The 17,900-nt window shown below is 37.8% G+C and overlaps 1 protein-coding gene and 1 long non-coding RNA gene across 4 annotated transcripts; both read left to right on the top strand.

Moving 5' to 3' along the window:
- Positions 1-2,855: 2,855 nt before the first annotated feature.
- Positions 2,856-16,622, top strand: LOC146484112 (uncharacterized). 3 transcript variants are annotated; one of them, XR_014863725.1, is made up of 5 exons: positions 2,856-2,925; positions 5,890-5,947; positions 12,733-13,025; positions 14,729-15,799; positions 15,843-16,622. XR_014863725.1 is itself a non-coding variant. In XM_085105433.1 (4 exons), the coding sequence occupies exons 2-4, from the start codon at positions 5,945-5,947 to the stop codon at positions 14,883-14,885; spliced, it is 453 nt and encodes a 150-aa protein (XP_084961559.1). In that variant the 5' UTR covers positions 2,856-2,925; positions 5,890-5,944; the 3' UTR covers positions 14,886-16,622. The 3 variants fall into 3 exon arrangements, 1 of the variants encoding a protein (XP_084961559.1); XR_014863724.1 differs by having other exon boundaries at positions 14,729-16,077; positions 16,303-16,622; XM_085105433.1 differs by having other exon boundaries at positions 14,729-16,622.
- On the top strand, positions 8,826-11,194 carry LOC146484113 (uncharacterized). Its single transcript, XR_014863689.1, has 2 exons — positions 8,826-10,824; positions 10,874-11,194. It is a non-coding gene; the product is annotated as an uncharacterized LOC146484113 (long non-coding RNA).
- Positions 16,623-17,900: the final 1,278 nt, after the last annotated feature.

The following is a 17,900-nucleotide window of genomic DNA, read 5'->3' as shown; positions in this document are numbered from 1 at the left end:
GTATCTGTCCGGTCAGCTACAATGACTATCGCCGTTTTGTGTATTTCTATCGGCACTTATTTGTCTACTTTAAATGAACAATCGCACATTTTCTCTTTTTACGATTGCGTTTGGTTTTTACTTTTTTTCTAGAGAAATGAACATACAAAGAAAAGAAACATAATTTAGTTGTTATCTATTTGCTTTGTGGGTCTTTGTTTTCGAAGCCTTTGTTTTCTAGGTCTGCTGTTCTAATCCCAAATAAAGATTGTTGTTGTTTGTTTGGTGACTAGAAATCTGAGGCTTGCTTCACTGCAACGATAAAGGGCTTATTTATGCAAGACCGGTTTCGGTCCCTAAAGAAGTTTTTGTCTGAACAGTTCTAGAGGCGAGGTAGGAGGAAGTGTCTTGCCCTGCTTCGATCACGAGTATGCCATTGAGAAGCAGTTCAGCCGCAAGTTTCTCAAGCATAATATTTGCTGAAATTTACATATCAATTACATTGAAAACTATAAGAATTTGTATCAGGAGTGCCGACTATTGTGTAAAGATTGATGGTTATGCAAATTGAAAGCGCCCTTGTAACGAGGCTCCACGGCCATGAGGAAAAATGAAGGACGCTTCTGTAGCCGATAAACACGCCCCTGTAAGTTTTTCACTAGCGACGCAAGCATAAGTGTACTTTGACTACTAAGAATGCATTTTTCACCGTGAAAACGGCCTCGACGCAAGCATAAGTACAAGCGCAAGCACAAGCACAAGCACAAGGATCAAAATTTTTCTTTTTCTTGTGCTTGTGCTTGCGTCGCGTTCGTTTTCACTTGACGTAAACGGCTCTTATGCTTGTGCTTGAGCTTGCGCCTGTGCTTGCATTGCTAGTTTAAACCATAGCCTCGCCCGAATGTCAATAGAAATCCACTGAGGCGGTAACACTTACGCAGGGCTAGGGCTTTTGGTAATCCAAGATTCTCAGTACGTCCACACTTGTTGTCCGATTTATGCGACTTGACTGAAACATTCAGGATTATGAGTAAATTAAAAGATCTTTACATCAGACTTAGTACAGTTCTTCTGGCTTAGCCTGACAACAGGGGGAATGGAATTGAAACACACTGAACTCTGTGAACTTACTTTCGATCGAGCTAAGGCTGCTCTCTCGGCATGGAAATTTGCTGCCGAGTTCCCGTTTGTGGTGCGGTCATAGTATCAATGAAATTCGGTGTGAACTCGTCGTCATCGTACAATAAAACACTGGATTGGCACAACGCCGTCTAACCGAAAAGCAGAAAAACAGTAAGTGCTCCAGACTTTTCATCGAAATTTTCGCTTATTAATCGCGCTTTATCGCTTAGGAAATAAGCATTTCATTGAACCGTCTTCTTGGGTAAACACGTAAACAAACGTCAAAAAAATTGTTCAGTATTTCTCTCCGCGTTTTGGAGAGCGTTTTGTTTGCCCTAGAGTCCATGGTGAATTCCGTTTCCATGCTTCTTGCTAGATGTCCGCATACAGGGAAGCTTAATAGCGAGGTGTCTGCAAGGCGAGAGTGGACTGTACTATCGAAAACTAAACACTATATCATTTCCAAAACATGAAAAAATGTGACTGTTGTCAGAAAAAACCCAAAGAAACAAGGCTACGAAAAAACGATATTTTAAAAATTTAGCTGGCTTCCGCCGAATCTCTGTTTTAGAGTATTGTTATCGGTTAAAAAAAATCCTTGACCAAATGCATATCTATTTGAATTTATCGGAGAAAATTACATTGTAACTTATATGCCTTTCAGTAAAAATTCTGCGAACGTTTTCACACTTTACCTCATTTTGAATGACAGTTCAGCTCATATTTAAACGTTATAGTATTTTAATACGAATTAATGAAAATTATTATTTTTTCTCTACGCTCATCGTAGCTTGCAACTTGTTATTAAACGGCAGATACTTAGGGTCAATTTAGTCAGTTTTTCGGTTTGGACGGTGTTTAAGGGGGGACTTAACCTAAATTTGAATGAAATTTGAAGTGGTTTTAAGAAGGGATAAAAGAAAGAAAATGATTTTTGGAACACTAACAGACAGTTGATACCCACGCAAGAGCACCCCAGGTTGCTAGTGGACTAACTTGGTATCCGTCTATTAATTATTAACTACAAATTCTTATTTTAAAACTTCACTAATTCTTCAATATTTCTTATTTCTCTTAATCTAACCAATCCTTCTAGAAAAACTATGGACGGTGCCTTATCAGTAAAGAAGTATTTTTGCGCGGTTTATGACTATGCGGGAAAAGCAGATCTTAGCAAGGCCCATTGGAATCCAAAGAGAAAATTGGGGGTAACCACACATTTTTCAGAGATAATTAAGCAACAATATTTCTAAAAAGTGCCAAAATATAAAGCAATGTATGGGATTTTTTTTCTAAATTGAAGCTGAATTATCTGAAAAATGCATGGTTATCCCCAATTTTCTTTTGGGATACCAAGAGCACATGCTATGTTTCGTTTTCTCCGTATAGTTTTAAACTGCGCAAAAATTTTCCTGTATTAGCAGGCACCCCCGATAGGAAACCCTAGTATCTAGAGATGCGCAGAACGTATGTACAGTAAAAACAGTACGATATCAACATTACTTCTCTTTTTATTTATTTCACTTTCACTTTATTTATTTTTGCCATTTTTCTTACTTACATCAATTCATCAATTACTACTTCTTACTTTCTTCAATTATTACTTCCTTTTTCTTGCTACCTCGTGAAGAGGATCGTAAAGGCAAATCCACCCGTTTTTAGTTCCTTTCTCCAGGTGTAGCGCCAATCCGGTATTTCCACTCACGGTGATCCGAAGATGACGTGTTCACACATTCCATTGATACCGCGCCTACATACGGGAATGTAAAAGTAATCACTTTCGCGCAAGAGGTACCGGGTTGCAGACTTCTAGCACGATCGAAGGTAAGTGTCAGTGTGTTTCAATTTCCATTGCTCCTGTTGTTAGGCTGGGGAAAACTACTCCAGCCCGATGTAAAGATCTCTTAGTTTGCACATAATCAATGTGTTGGGTAGCTAACATAAGCATCGAAACCTTGAAATTGTTACTGGTTGTGCATGTTCACTTTAGTCGATCTGAACAAGAGTCATCAGTTTAGCCAATTTTGCAGATTGGTAACATACCAGGCTACATTTTAGACTAGAGATTAGAAAGAATACAAAAAATTTTCGCTGAAGGGGAAACCTCATTTATCAATTTTACAATTTCGAGTGCGGCATTCGCGAAAGCGAAATTTGTTAAGAGTTTGAACGGATCGGCCAAAGCCAAAGGGTGCATGGGCGGATAGAACGATTGCTCTGAAATCGCAGCAAACTGAGTCAAACGCCTTGATCCTTGTTTCTGCATCAAAGAATCACCTTTGAAGTCTACATCCATATTTAACAATCCTAGCGGTCGGAAGACGATACACTATCAGTGAATAATTTTTCAGCTGAGTGGCCTAGACTGATCTCAGCGAGCTTGTTCATATAAATCTTCAATCGATTTTCGATTTCGAATCGATTTTCTGGTTATAAATAAGCTTCAATAAGTCTGAAGTTAGTGAAAAAAAAAATCATGCCCACGGAAAATGAAGTAAGCTTAGTTTTCAGTCATTGTGATGGATTGGGAAAATTTTGAGTCATCTCTGTGGTGAGGTTGGTGATCCGCATTCTCTGCATGCATCTCGTCTTCAATTGCAAATAATTCCTAATACTAAAATATGAACCATGAAAGCACTTACACGCGCAACTTGTTTCTGTTGTGATCTTGAAATAACACTATATTTAGATAACTGTTGTGATAATTCCTCCATCTTTCTGGATCCATCTCTCTGCTTGATGTATTTCAGTGGTGTTAATAATAATAATTATTATTATTATTCAATTTCGCAAGGCAAGTGTGTTTTTTTTAGCACGTGTGCTGAATGTAGATAGCAATAATATTCAAGTCCAATTTGTTTTGTTTTGTAAAATACCAGGCTGCATAGTATATATGTTATGCCAAAGAACTTGGGTGTGGGTTTTCAAATCGCTTGGCATACTGGCATGCAATCATGGTGTTCGACGTAAAGCGGTGTAAGAATAAGATGTACCTTTAGGAAATGCATGGCTTTAGATTACCTCATAGGCATTGGTGTGACAAAAAATTACCTGGGCTTTTGAAGACTTGCACTGTTCAAACAAACTGTTTTTGTCCAAAAATATCAAGGATATCTCTTGCTGTGTAGAAATTAGAGTTTATAAGTGGTCAGCGCATAATTTTCCTGGTGTAGGCAATTCAGCAGCCACCTTGGCGTGGAACCTCGAAACTCTTTTGATGTTTTCGGCACGGGATGTACATGAAATGCACCCTGGGTAAAATGTTCCAAGAAATTTACGCACTGTGATTGATCAAATTGAGTTTATCATATCTGTGTGATACATGCACCATATTGTGCATGCACCGTATTGTGCATGTTTTTTTATTTATTTACTTCTTACTACCAAGGTCATACTGGTGACTACTGGCCCAAGGTTGTGGCAGTTACTCAGTCCATGCAAAAAAAAACTTCCCAAGCATGCTAGGTTAATAAGAAGTTTATTATATGACATCATGTTTGACAGTAACATGTACAACCTTATCAACCAACCAATGTCACAAATAATTTTATATTACTGGTTGCATTCTATTTGGCTCTGAAAACTTCAAAATATGAGTTTTCATACAGTTCTTAGAATGGAAAAAAATAACTAGAACTATACTTATTATTACATTAACTCGACACTATGTGCCTCATTGGCCATCTGTCATCTCACATCCGATGCGTGCTCATGGAATAATAATGTAGCGTAAATATCACACCTACGCTACATCAATTAGTAGTGTGTTCATCTGCAAATCGCAAGATATTATAAAGGAACTACTGAAGACAAAGGATAGCATTAGTAACACTAATTAGAATTACCCATAAAAAAAGAAATATAGGAAATTTGGGGGTAAAAGTTTCACCAACATTGTATGGGTTTAAAAGCATACACAAAACCCAGGGACATTTTATAAAGGGATTAAAAAAACTTGTTCCTTGGGTATTGCTGAGTTATGTTATAAGCACTTTAAAAATTTTTAGGAGCAGCCAAGATGAACAAAAAGCCCTTGTCTGTGGATCATACTTTTCTATGCTCTGTTGTATTCTTAAAAATTCATCTGCACCCTTGTGCATTTCTTGTTTGAAATAGAGTTCTAAAGTGATGATGTCACAAAAACTAAATTTATGAAATTATAGGACTTGTTAGTATATTCGGAAAGAGCATGATGAAAAATGCCTACTTGCCAAAAATCAGCATCTTAATTGCAATTTGCGGGCGAGATATTAGCTCTGTTATGCTCTGGTGACTCCATACAAGTCCTTCTAATTTTGTCTCAATTCCAAACACCTAACTGAGACAAAATTATAAGGATTTGTATGGAGTCATCACAGCATAACAGAGCTAATATCTTGCTCCCAAATGGCAATAAGATGCTGATTTTTGGCAAGTAGGCATTTTCCATCATGCTCTTTCCGAATATACTAACAAATCCCACAATTTCAAAAATTCTAATATATGTGACGTCACACTTTAGAACTCTATGTGTGACTGTTTTCCCTCTTATACATCTGTGAGTTCAATGTAGCTAAGTTGCATTGTGTGTCTGGCATAGCCATAGAATGGTACATTAGCTAGAATTACGAGTACAATGTGGAGAAAGGTCTAACTATTCCTGGGGCTTACCACTATGAATGTGTGTTTGCAGGCTTGGGGCGGTGAGAAGGGAATGCATATCATGTTGATTGTTATCACTCTTCATTGCTCATCATGCGGTACACTTAATTTGTTTTTAATTGTGCACTCATTTATGTTTTCTTGTAGAAATACTGAGATATACTTGTGAAGAGTCTCCGCAGGCTCAGTGATTGCATTGATAATGGTGAGTTCAGGATGTAATATTATCATGACACTTTCCTGGTGTTGTGGAAACCAGTGTGGCTTAATTACAAAACATTCTTAAAATATTCATAATAGCTAACCAAAAAGTTGTCATTTTTGCCTCACCAAGAAATACCCCGTAACTATCCAACTGTATAACTAATTCAGTTTGAGGGCATAAATAGGTTCAACTATGTTAACCTTCAGGTTATCCTGAAATAAAAATAGAAGAAAGATCCTTGCAGTTAGTACGCAACTTAATTAGTACGCAACTTAAGTAGTTGCGAAATGAAAGCCTGAAAAAAAATTTTCAGGCTTTCTTTTCGCAACTGCGTAAGGGTACTTCCTGGGTTCGATAGGGTGAAAAAGTGAAAAAACATTTTTTTCGACCGAATGAAATTTGGGGATTTTATCTAACATTTACTGAAAAAAAAATTGAAAAATATTAAAAAAAGCGCGAGATATTTAGGAAAACGTATTTCCATATAAAAGTAAATAAATAAAAAAAGGTGTCATAATCTTCTTAGTGCGAGATGCCCCAGAGGAATTTTCGCGGCAAAATGCTTCATCCGGGAGCTCTTAATTCAGAAATAAGCATATTTTGTTTACATCTCGCCCACAGAAAATTTCTCACTTCGAATTTTATAGTCTTCGTGCTTCCCACATGGAAAAGTCATCAAAAAACGAAAAGATCCTGTGGATAAAATCCCGGAAGAAGCCAGGGCCTAAGAAAAAGAGAAAGATAGGTTTCAGTGAAGATCGAAAACGTGATCTTGCAGAGAGCAACAAAGGCTCTTGGTTCGACCAAGAAACTCTAGTCGACGTTAAAGGTTCTGTCGAAGGTGATCACCAAGAAATGGAGCAGCGGCCTTCAAATTTATCCACTGTTATTGGATCAAGTACACAGAGGTCGATTGCCGTGCAAAAGTCCTGCAGGGTAACTTTGCAAGCATCCTGTGAAAATATCAAATATCATATTCTGCATCCTCTGGGCCGATTTCTTTTTTCTGCAGCGAGATAAAACCAAATAACGTTTTACTGCGCGTTTGTAATGAAACATTGTCATAAAATCAGCAAGAATTAGACCGATGAAATAGAACTCACCAGAAACGCATGAGCCCACGTGTAATACTTTTTGCTCCGCTCCACGCTATCTTGAAGATTTCTTACGAAGAAATCACCATCGTACCTAAATAACAGGAAAAATGCAATTATACATTTCCTTTGAAACGAAATGAAAAATCGCTTTAGCTTGAAGCGTAAATTACATTACACGCAATCAAAACGAACAACCTACCCAATAGATTTCATCTCTGATATCAGTGCACTCCTCAAACTGTCCGCTGACGCGCTTTCGGTTTCGTTAGCCTTGGTTTTCCCCCGTTTTCCTGATTGATTTTTACGTTTTCCTTTCGCCACTTTCCCCATCTCGCTCGATCACAACAGCGGAGTCTAAAACGTGTCTGCAACGCGATACTTTTTCCGCGAAATTCTGTGCTATTGTTGTTGACGCCATGGAGTCCTGTTGCTCGATTGGCTCGCCACGTAATGAGGTGTTATAATCTCCTGTGGAGGCTTGTTTTTCTTGCAAACCTTTATCGAGCGAAAACTCGCACTTGAATTTTGGCAGAGTATGTCGACTTTGAACGAATTAATAGGGTATGTAGTTTTGACGGATTGTCGTGAAATTTGGCCAGAAGATTTGAGGAATAGTGACAAAGAAAAAGGTGTCAGGGAATTTTGATTTTCAAAATATTTTTCCCGTGGCGACTGTTTACGCAACACGCCTCAAATATCTTTTGCTACTCAAACTTTAGACGTGGATATCTAAATAACCAATCAGAATTTCGAAAAAGCCTGGCACCTTTTTGTTGATTGATGCCTTGTGAATAACACTGTGCAGCAATTTCGTTCTTCGCGCGGCATTCGATAACCGATTAATTCAATGGAACGACCATCGGTCGATTCGAGGTTCTACTGGCTCCTGGCACTTAAAAGAGGAAAAGATCGCTAAATTATATTTTTTATAGGAAACTACATTTATTAAGCTTTATAATGATATATAGTTTGTTAGAGATTTATTAAAACTTGCGCGCGTACGAATTTTTTTCGAAAGGACACCCGCGAACCCAGGAAGTATCCTTAAGTTGCGTACTAACTGCGAGGAGCTTCTATTAAAAAGGATAGATGCTAAACTATTCTTCAAATAAAAACTTCAACAACCTGTTTTAATATTCCTGTAAATCGGAATCTTTTAGGAAGCGATAAATCTTGACTTACATCCAAAGTGGATTGTCTACCTTCAGATGCATTGTGTGATGGCAAAATGTATCGTCATACATCAGGAGACACAGGCTCTTGGCCTTGTGCACGCTACTGGTGTACACGAGCGTAACATGATGCTTACGCACGAAATTCGTGCGTTGGTGATTGCACGATTTTGGTGCGCAAGCACGTTTTGATGCACAGTTTAGGCACATTCCGGGCACAGTTGTGGCACAGCTTTCGGAAAGCTTAGGCACAGTTTGGCACATTTTGTGCACAATTTCCAGCAATAAAGAACCGGGGACCGACGCTTTTAATTTGCCGCTAATATTTTTTTATCACTGTGGAAAGTGAAGAAAAAAATGGAAGCGAGAAAAACAAACAAGAATTGGATTTTTTTTTTTTTTTTTTTTTTTTTTTTTTGCTGTGTGTAGAATAGAACTTGTAATTACGGAAAATAAAAACGCGTGTGGTTTTTAAATTGTTTACATTTTCGGTACCTAGCACTACATTTAGTGAAAGCAAAAAAATTCAGGTCTCGAGTTTTCTGACATTTGCAGGGATTTAGTTATGGTTTAAAATTAACCCTAAATAATGGAAAGTGGCCGAGTTATTTATTCAGCACGAGTTTGTTGCCACAAGTACAAATTGTACATGTACAATGAAATGAACAGCACATTTTGTTTTGAATAGATAATTTAATTTGATGAAACAGCGATTTGGAACTCGATCGGATTTGTCTTTCTCCATTAGTAAAAACAATTTACATTTTTGTTAGAGTCCGAAACACAGCTAAAAGAAGTTTAAATACTATGAACCCGAGCGGTATAAATATCTTGTAATTTGTTTATTCACAGGACAAATCGCATTACATGTTACATGTAATCGGACACTTGTAAAAAAGAATAGTTGATTAATGCGTCTTCCCGGACCGCTTAAAATTGTCAACTTCTACGCTTGAAAATTGAAATTATCTATACTGAACTAAAATGTTATACTCACCAAATGTTTTCTTTCGTGTTCATGGGAATTAAATGTTGTTTTGCTGGTGCAGCTAAAACAAATTATGGTTGGCCGCCCCGCATGCGTTGCGGTTTAATTTACCGGCTCCTCAAGCGACAGTACACTATTTTGATTGCCTTCTTGCAAGGTTCTCCGCACTTATTCTTTTAAAGAAGTTGTTTTCTTCCGACGATAAAAAGATTAAAAGGTTTTTGAAAATGCCTCATCAGTCTTTTAACAAAGGTAGCATCGTAGAATGAATCAACACGAACACACTGTGAAAGCAGAAAAAGGTTAACCACAAAGCGAAACTGGTAAGGGCGACTTTGGCACAACTTAAGCACAGTTTTTGCACGGTTTTGGCACAGTTCTGGCACAGTGTACGCGCGGAGTGTGCACAGTTTAGGCACAGGTTGTGCACAGTGTTTTCGTGCCATGGCACGCAAGGATATCTTCATTCCGTGCCATTGCACTGGAAAGAGCGTTTATGTGGTTAGAAAACGATGGTCTAATCTCGTAAATTTGGTATAATTAAAAAACAGATTACGGTATTTCGGTACGATTGTGACTGACAAGAAGCTCATTTTATGTACATTTGAAATGTGTTATTTTTCAAGCAAAATAAAAATTGGATGTAAAGTGGAAGCGATTTATAAAATGCCCATCGCGACGATAACTGGGAAATCATTTACTGGTTGCTTAAGTTGTAGGCATAAAAACTGCTTTCAGTTATTTATTAAGGTTAGTTTTTTTTTCAAGGTTCAGAATGTACATGAGTTTTAATTTCTTTCTGGGAAGTTTCAATGCTATATTCTTTACCAGAGTTGAGAAATTATAATGTGTGCCGCTTAGACTGTAAATGTTACGGGCGACGTTAAAAAAAAAGCCCATTTTGGAAGTATTATTTCATTAATTTTCTTCAAAGTACCACTGTAAACAGAACATAAGACTTCCAGAGGAAATATCTTTGATATTTTTAAGTTGTGTACAAATCTTAACACAGTCTGATTTAGAATAGCTGAACTACAGTAATTTAAAGCTGAATTTACGGTCGTGTACACCAGTAGCGTGCGCGAGGCCTCTTCGCTCGGTTCCCATGAGGTTCTGAAGCCTAAATGGTTTTTCTGAACGAAAATCAATTCATCTCTTCCGATGTTTGAAGCCAGCTTAAATATTTAATGAAGCTGAAGAAGGAGATTAGTGAGCATTCAAACCACAATAGCACCTTCATCACATCGAACCACACCTTGTTAACAAGATCCAATCGTTGTGCGATTTTCTCATATAAGCAGTACTGGCGTCAAAATTTACGAAGGATTCATCTATCGGAGTCTGTTTGAGTTTTTTTTTCCGATAATTTTTTTCACGGAGTGTATGGATTATCATGCGCCATTTTAACGCATCATGTTTTGCTGTGTTCCGCTGGATTTTGTGGGCCTCGAGAATGTCTTCCCAAGAATACGTTCCCCTTAAAACGGAACACTTAATTTCTAGCTTTCTTTTAGCGTTCCCTTTGCGTTCCCTTAGCATTTCTTAAGTGTTCCTCTTTGTGTTCCCTAAGCGTTCTAGTAATGCGTTCCCTGATAGGTTACTTCTGTCCGGTACTGTGGTGTATAAATAAATACCTTTCTTGTTGTTAGTAAACAGTAGTAGCAAGAAGAAATAAAAAGTATTCCATCTTGTATTAAAGAATGTTCCTCAATGATTAAAAGCGTTACCAAAATATTTTGCAAATGTCACGCAACCAATAAATTATTGCAATTTTTCTCTGTCAGACCCTTCACGGACTTGGTTCACCCCTAATCTCAGCTTTAGGGTGAAAGAGTGGAATAATCCCTCATGCTCCAGATTTTTGTTAACCCTCCAAATTGAGATTTTTGTTTGCCCATTTAAACTTTGTTTTTATTCAGGCTGGGTAAGCAGCAGAAGAACTGTGGTTATTAATTTGGAAAGGAAACTTCAAATGTTCTGTGAAGATGTACATGTATTGCAATAAAGAAAAAATGCATAAAAAGTAAAAACAAAAACAAATTTAGGCAAATTAAAATGAAAAGGAAAGGGCCCACCATAGCTAAGTTTGTGCCATTTTTAGGAATTGAATGCACTTCAATAATCTGTGATTACTACACTAGTTTTAAAATGGTAATTGATTACTGCTATGTCATTAGAGAGGCATTACTGTGTCTATTCAGCCTCTGCTTTCTGTTCCTTTGTCGGCTAGTGGTTGCAGTTTTTGCCCCAATGCAGTGAAGTCTCGGCAATCAACATTGGCAAAGATATATGCGTTATTGACCAAGTGTGAGGTCAAGATGGCTGTATGTTGGTCAAGTTCTTTTTTTGCGTTTACTTCTCTGTCCATAAAAATGCAAAAAAAGAATGAGGCCAATATCCAGCCATCTTGACCTAACAAGCTTGGTCAACATGGATTTATTATATTGCTTTACCTTCAAGTTAAGACTACAAGAACAAAACAAAACAGAAAATGAAACTGTTCTGCTTGGTAAGAAATTCTTCATAGCCGGCCTATGTAGGAGTTATTTTCAGTGCATTCTTGGATTAGCATGTTATCATGGAAAACAAGGAAGCCTAAATTATCTTGAGTTCTAGCTTTATAATGGCTTAAAGGGAGTATCCCAATATTGAGTACAAAAAATTAAGATTTTCACAAAGTGCGGGAAGAGTTTAACAGAATCTGGCAAACTTGCCATTTTCAGCTGATCATGCGGTGGCGTAAATAATAAACGTTTTTACACAGTTTTCGCCCTTCAATCGATAATTCTTGAATGAAACAATATATTTTAAAAATATATGCAAACATAAGCTGAAAATAGAGCGGGCAAATCAGAAAACTGGGCGAAACTTTTATAGGATTTGATTGTTTACAACAAGCAAGACGCAACTAAATTAAAAACGTGAGCTTCTTTGGCGAACTTGAGAAAAACGCTTCTGAACTGCTCTAAACACTGAATCCAACTTTCGCTACGCTATGATTTAAATACAGTCACTGCAAACCTAGCGAACTAATCAATTTAGCACTCGACTTGAGACAATAAGTTTTACAAAATCAATCTATCTAAGAGAGCAACTCACTAATTCAACTCACATTCATTGTAGCTGAAACAGAATTTTCACTACACCAGGATGATTCCATTCTCTTTCCTTTTTTTAGGTAAATGTTGAGAATTTACCCAACATTTTAGTGAGAGTTTTCCCCCAGAACAATGAGGAAATCAAAGAAAAAATTGCATTGTTACTCAGGAGTAAACTTTCGATGCCAAGCGGACGGGCAACGGGTAATCTTGAGTGGGCAAGATATCTCCATCTTGCCTGCCCGGGTAACCAATCACAGTGCAGGATTTGACTCATCTTGCCCACTTGCGGAGCCAACCATATAATAAGAGGTTTTACCGCATGCTTTGACAACGTAATAGTTTCAAACTGTACTGTGCAGTAATGTCTCCCTTAAAAGCATACTCTTCAGTCTTGAATTATTAATTATTATCATTTTTTTGTTTTCAGTCCAATACTGGTATAAAGGTATGCGATGAATTTGCTGCATGTTTCGAGGCTTTGAAGACAACTCATAGAATTGGCTATCTGGTCCTTGCCATTAAAGACAGAAAATCGATTGAAATCGAGGAAGAGGGAGCTCCATTTGTGACAAATACTGGACCCATTGAAGTGAACAAACAGGCGTACCTTGATCTCATGGAAAGGATAACACAAAGCAATGACCCAAAGTACATTTTGTTTGACTTCCAGCACAAAAAAAAAGATGGTTCACGTAGGGAGAAAATAGTTTTCATCAACTGGTAAGAATGTAAACTGAAATCACAAATTTATATAATTATGTATGTATGTATGTATGTATGTATGTATGTATGTATGTATGTATGTATGTATGTATGTATGTATGTATGTATGTATGTATGTATGTATGTATGTATGTATGTATGTATGTATGTATGTATGTATGTAAAAGAACATACCCTCAAAAATCTCTTATTTTTAACTTTGACATATAAGTTTTTTTTTTTTTTTTTTTGCATTTCCCACTGAATTTCAGGGGGTACAATACAAGGGTCACCAGTAGTCGTTTGTAAGATGGAAAATATTTTTCTCCCTCCCTTCCCCCCCCCCCTCCCCCATATGGACTCCTTTAATTGTTTTACTCAGCTAGCCCTGTTCTCTCTCAAACTTTTCAAACGGCAAAATGAACTTGCTTTGAATTTGGTGAGCTATTAGCTCAGAAGAAAAACATTAGACCTAGCTTTTTGTTTGGCTCCCTGAAGCAAAGTTTTGCTGAAGACATCATTAAGTCTTGTGAGGGAAAAAGTCTTACGGGCGTAACATGTGCCTCGTCTAATATGCTCCCTACCTAGTTCTCTTTTGAGCTAAACTGGTAATTTTCAGTTACTCAGGTTGCATATTGTGAGCTTTGCTTGAGGAGGTGACAGTCTTTGGTCGTAGAAAGTAGGTCTAAGGAGTGATTTCTAGTTGTGCAGCATGAAATTATCGGGAATTTTTGACCCGGCCAAAGACTTTTCTGATTGAAAAGGGCGCTAACCTTTCCCGTCCAAATGTGGATTTCAACATCCCGCTCAGAGCGCACTCCGAATTCACGTTGGCGCTATTAATAATTGCCAAATGTTTCACTTGTTTTGTCGGATCACAGGTCGTGTTTCATGCAGATGTCAATGTCATGTCTAATTCCAAAGAGAAGCCCGTCTTTTCTTCTCCATAGTATTCTCTGACCTTACTTTCTTGTGATGAACCGTAATTGAAGCCTTGTTGATGACTAGCATGTTCCTTCAGCATAGAAAGTCTCAGAATGTGCTTAATTTCTGTAGCCACCTTCTGGGAAATCATCTCAGATGTGGAGGTGTGTTCTCATAAATCCAGGTATAATATACCTGGATTTATGAGAACACACCTCCAGAAATATTGCTTTACAGCTGTACAGTGTGTTAGTTTTTATTATGAGATTTTCATATATATAATTATGTTTTTCATTTTCCTTTGGATTCTAAGTCAATAAGTAGAAAGTATATAAGGGTCATTAGCAGACAGTTATAAAATAAAAACAGTTTCTCTAAACCCCTCCCCTCCTCCCTTCCTGTTTTGCTCAGCTAGCCCCATTCTCTCTCAAATGTCTATAAACCGCACAACGATTTCACTTTGACTGCGTTGGAGGCTACTCACACAAACTGCATTGCAAGCTTTAATTACTCATTCCTTCTATTCAGGTTCCATTTTATGTTTTAATATAAGATTGCAGCTCCTCTGTCTTAGTACAATGTACAATTACTAGTGCATGGTGGATATGAAATGGTAGATGGCCAGTGAAACACATAGCATGGAGTTTTCCGTAATTATCCCATATCCAACAAACATGAGTAGAATATTAAAACCAAACTTGAAATATCGCTTGATTTTGTTGAATGACCAGATGAGTTAATGGTCAGGATTTCTCCAGCATGGGTTAGGTGATATCCTCTTCAATATAAATCCACAGGTGTTCTGATGACGCTCCCGCTAAAGCAAAGATGGTTCATTCTGGTACAGTAGAGGATTTAAAAAAGGCTGCCAATGGTTACCATATTTATATTCAAGCGAATGACAAGGATGAATGCAGTTACGAAGAAGTAGCTGCAAAGGTTGAAGAGAAGTAGTAACCTGTAGCGGCCTAGTAACTGGACATTTGCATGTGTTCTCGAGATACTCCTGAAACCATTGTCAGTGTATAACCTCTGTAATGTTTGGTGCAAAGGCAAGGCGCAAAAAGGATTGTACTGTAGTGTAGCAAAATTATAGCCTGAGTAAACAGGCGTCACTTTATGGTACCACCACTGGTCTCATTGCAAAAGCGTCGTCTGAGTTATGTCTGCAGAAATGTCATACTGATGATGTAATTACTTCCAAGATCTGGGTAGTGATTCTGATTGGTTGAAACAAATTTCCCTCACAGCATGCTGTGTAACGACCGTTTGCTTTTCCAAGATAGTGGAAAAGGTAAAACAGCTACATTTTTGTTGTGTCATCAGATTCTTCAAGTTGAGTGACCGTTAGACGAATATAATATTTGAAGATTGGAAAAAATGAAATATTCTCCAATTCTCTCAAAATACCGTCAAATGATTGACACCTTCGGTTCAGGAAACTGGAGTGTATTTTATTTATTCCAATCTTTAAGGCATATTTAGTCTTTTAGGGGTTGTTTATTTTGAGGAATCTTCAATGAGATAACAGGAAGTTGTCGAAGATTTTCTTTTCCGCGATATTGAAAACCAGGAATTAATGTAATGTAATGTAATGCTGTAATGGTGACTGTAATTTTTTTGCCATTATGTTCTCGTGCTCGTCTTGTCCCACCTCGACTAGCTTTGTGGCTATTTGCGGGACAAGCCCCTTATGTAATCGGAATTTATAAAATGAATTGTTGTTGTTGTCTTAATACATGTGCACCGCATGGGAATTTTATTTCAACCAATCAGAATTAATTGCATCATCAGTATGGCATGTCTCCAGATATTACTCGGACATTGCTTTCTCTGGGAGACCATGGTGGCACTGCCAAACGGTGACTGTTTACTCACGCTAGCGAAATATGAAATAAAATATGAAACAAGGTATTGCAACAGTTGCAGGAAGTGGAATGGAATTGATTTCTACAGTTTAAAATTTTTTCAACATAATATGATTTAAAACTCGCTTTGATCTCCCTGGCAACAATGCTCTGTATGCATGTTTCTGTCTCGTCCCAGTCCTCTTTCAGTCACCTGTGAGGCCTGGCTGCTGTAGCATGCCTGTAGAGCATATTAGATTGATTGGTGATAAAACAAGAGGCAAAATCTTTTTTACAGTGTTACACCAGCTATAAAGTGATCTCGTACCCAGAGTCCTCAGGCTTTTTGGTCAGCAGGTGGGTGCCAGGAGAGACTCTGGGGACTTCAAAAAAATTCAAATTTTTTGATTGGCTGTTCCGGAACGGTTTCCATTCACTGCAGGAATCCTGCGGTAACAAAATTCGAAGTCCCCAGAGTCTCTCCTGGCGACTAACCGCTGGCCAAAGAGCCTGAGAACTCTGAGTATGAGATTGGCTATAAAGTAAGTGTGGAGTTACTGTTTGATTGTGTTTGACACTGATTATACTTCTTTCCTTTAACTCCGTCAGTTTCTTTTTATTGGTGTCTTCTGTTATGAAGTCATTATTGCAAACTTGTTATCCTTACCCATCTCAATAATCTATAGATGACAATTGTGTATTTTTCTTTTCAAGTTTATCAGTAGATATCACAGATAATTAGATAGGACTTGTAAGTTATTAGATGAATTGAGTGATTAATAGGTGACTGGACAATAGGATTACAATTTACATGTATTTTGAATAAATGACAACATGCAATGCACTTTGTGTTACTTTGGATTTAGAGAGGCATGTCTTCCTAAGGCTTCTGTGGTTGGGAATTGGTGTTGTGGTAACCATGTTTAGAGATATTGTCATAAAATTGCAAATAAATTAAAGGCCTCAAAATCTGGACAGGTCGTTTTTGCAGGTCACATTCCATAGTAGGAAAATGCGAGATTAGAGAGTGGATCGCGTGACCATACATTCAACCAATAGCAATCCTACCATTTTGAATGTGTTGTTGAGCGAAGACTTCACAGAACCTAGTATCTTAGAACGACCCACAGGATTGGCTGAAAAAAAATGAACAACAATGAACAATCATCATGGGGATCCTAAAAGTTACTTGCTGAGATGGATTAGACGCCTTGGCGCTGAAACAATTGAGCTGTTCTAACAAAATTAGAGGCCCTAACGAACTACGTGTTGACTGTATTTTACCACACAAAAAATTAGCACGCTTTTATTAGGGATAGACCTGTGTGGAAGAAAAGAAGGAAAGCAAACGTGTTTCATGTGTAAACCTCGGGTTAGAGACTACGAGCAGTTCCCGCGTGTCGCGACTTCTCGAGGGAAACAATTTCGTAGCGTAAATAGACTGCTCTTAGTCTACTTAAATTGCTTCGACGTCGGCCAAAAACGCATAAACAATGAAATCTTTCGTTGGAAAGGGTTTCAAACGATTTTCTCGCACTTGTTCACACCTTTTATGACCGTATTGATAGCAAGTATGTGGATCTTACGTGGGAAGGGATGGGGGGCTTTTTTTCTCTCTCCCTTCCCAATTACGCCTGAAGCAAAGAAAAACGTCTGCACACAGGCTATGAGACACGTTACCAGATACTGGGACTTTGACTACGTTAAGTAACATTACAAGTGGTTGTGACTGGCTCGGCTTTCAATGAATAATATGTAAATAGTGCAAGCTGTCAGTAAATGGAACTCTACTGAAAACGGCCCGCTTTAACAAAAACAAGACAAAAGTAAAAATCCTTTTCGTCAAGCACTTCACCATAGTTCACTGATATTCATTCAAACTCTACTGCATTTTACTTTTATCAAAAAGTAGAGGACATTGCTGAGGGTGAAGTCGTTGATAAAAGAAACCTGAGTTCCTGGCTCCGAATGGCATTGGAGTGCCAAAATTGCTACCGGAAGTGATGAAAAGCAGCTGAATTCGCAAGTTACTGTGTTATACTCAACAGACATGATCCTTCAAGGAAACAGTTCATAAAGTACCATCCAATCCCCTTTTAGCCCCTCCCTCCCTCCCCCATCA

Source organism: Pavona decussata, unplaced genomic scaffold, assembly GCF_977016875.1.
Source record: "Pavona decussata unplaced genomic scaffold, jaPavDecu1.1 SCAFFOLD_37, whole genome shotgun sequence".
Classification (NCBI taxonomy): Eukaryota; Metazoa; Cnidaria; class Anthozoa; order Scleractinia; family Agariciidae; genus Pavona; species Pavona decussata.
Note: the sequence above shows the minus strand (reverse complement) of the source record. Positions and strands in the feature narration are given on the sequence as shown.

Excerpts from the sequence above, each read along its gene's own strand:
- LOC146484112 (XM_085105433.1), top strand. Across the intron at positions 13,026-14,728 it reads AAAATAGTTTTCATCAACTG|GTGTTCTGATGACGCTCCCG; the intron begins GTAAGAATGTAA and ends ATAAATCCACAG.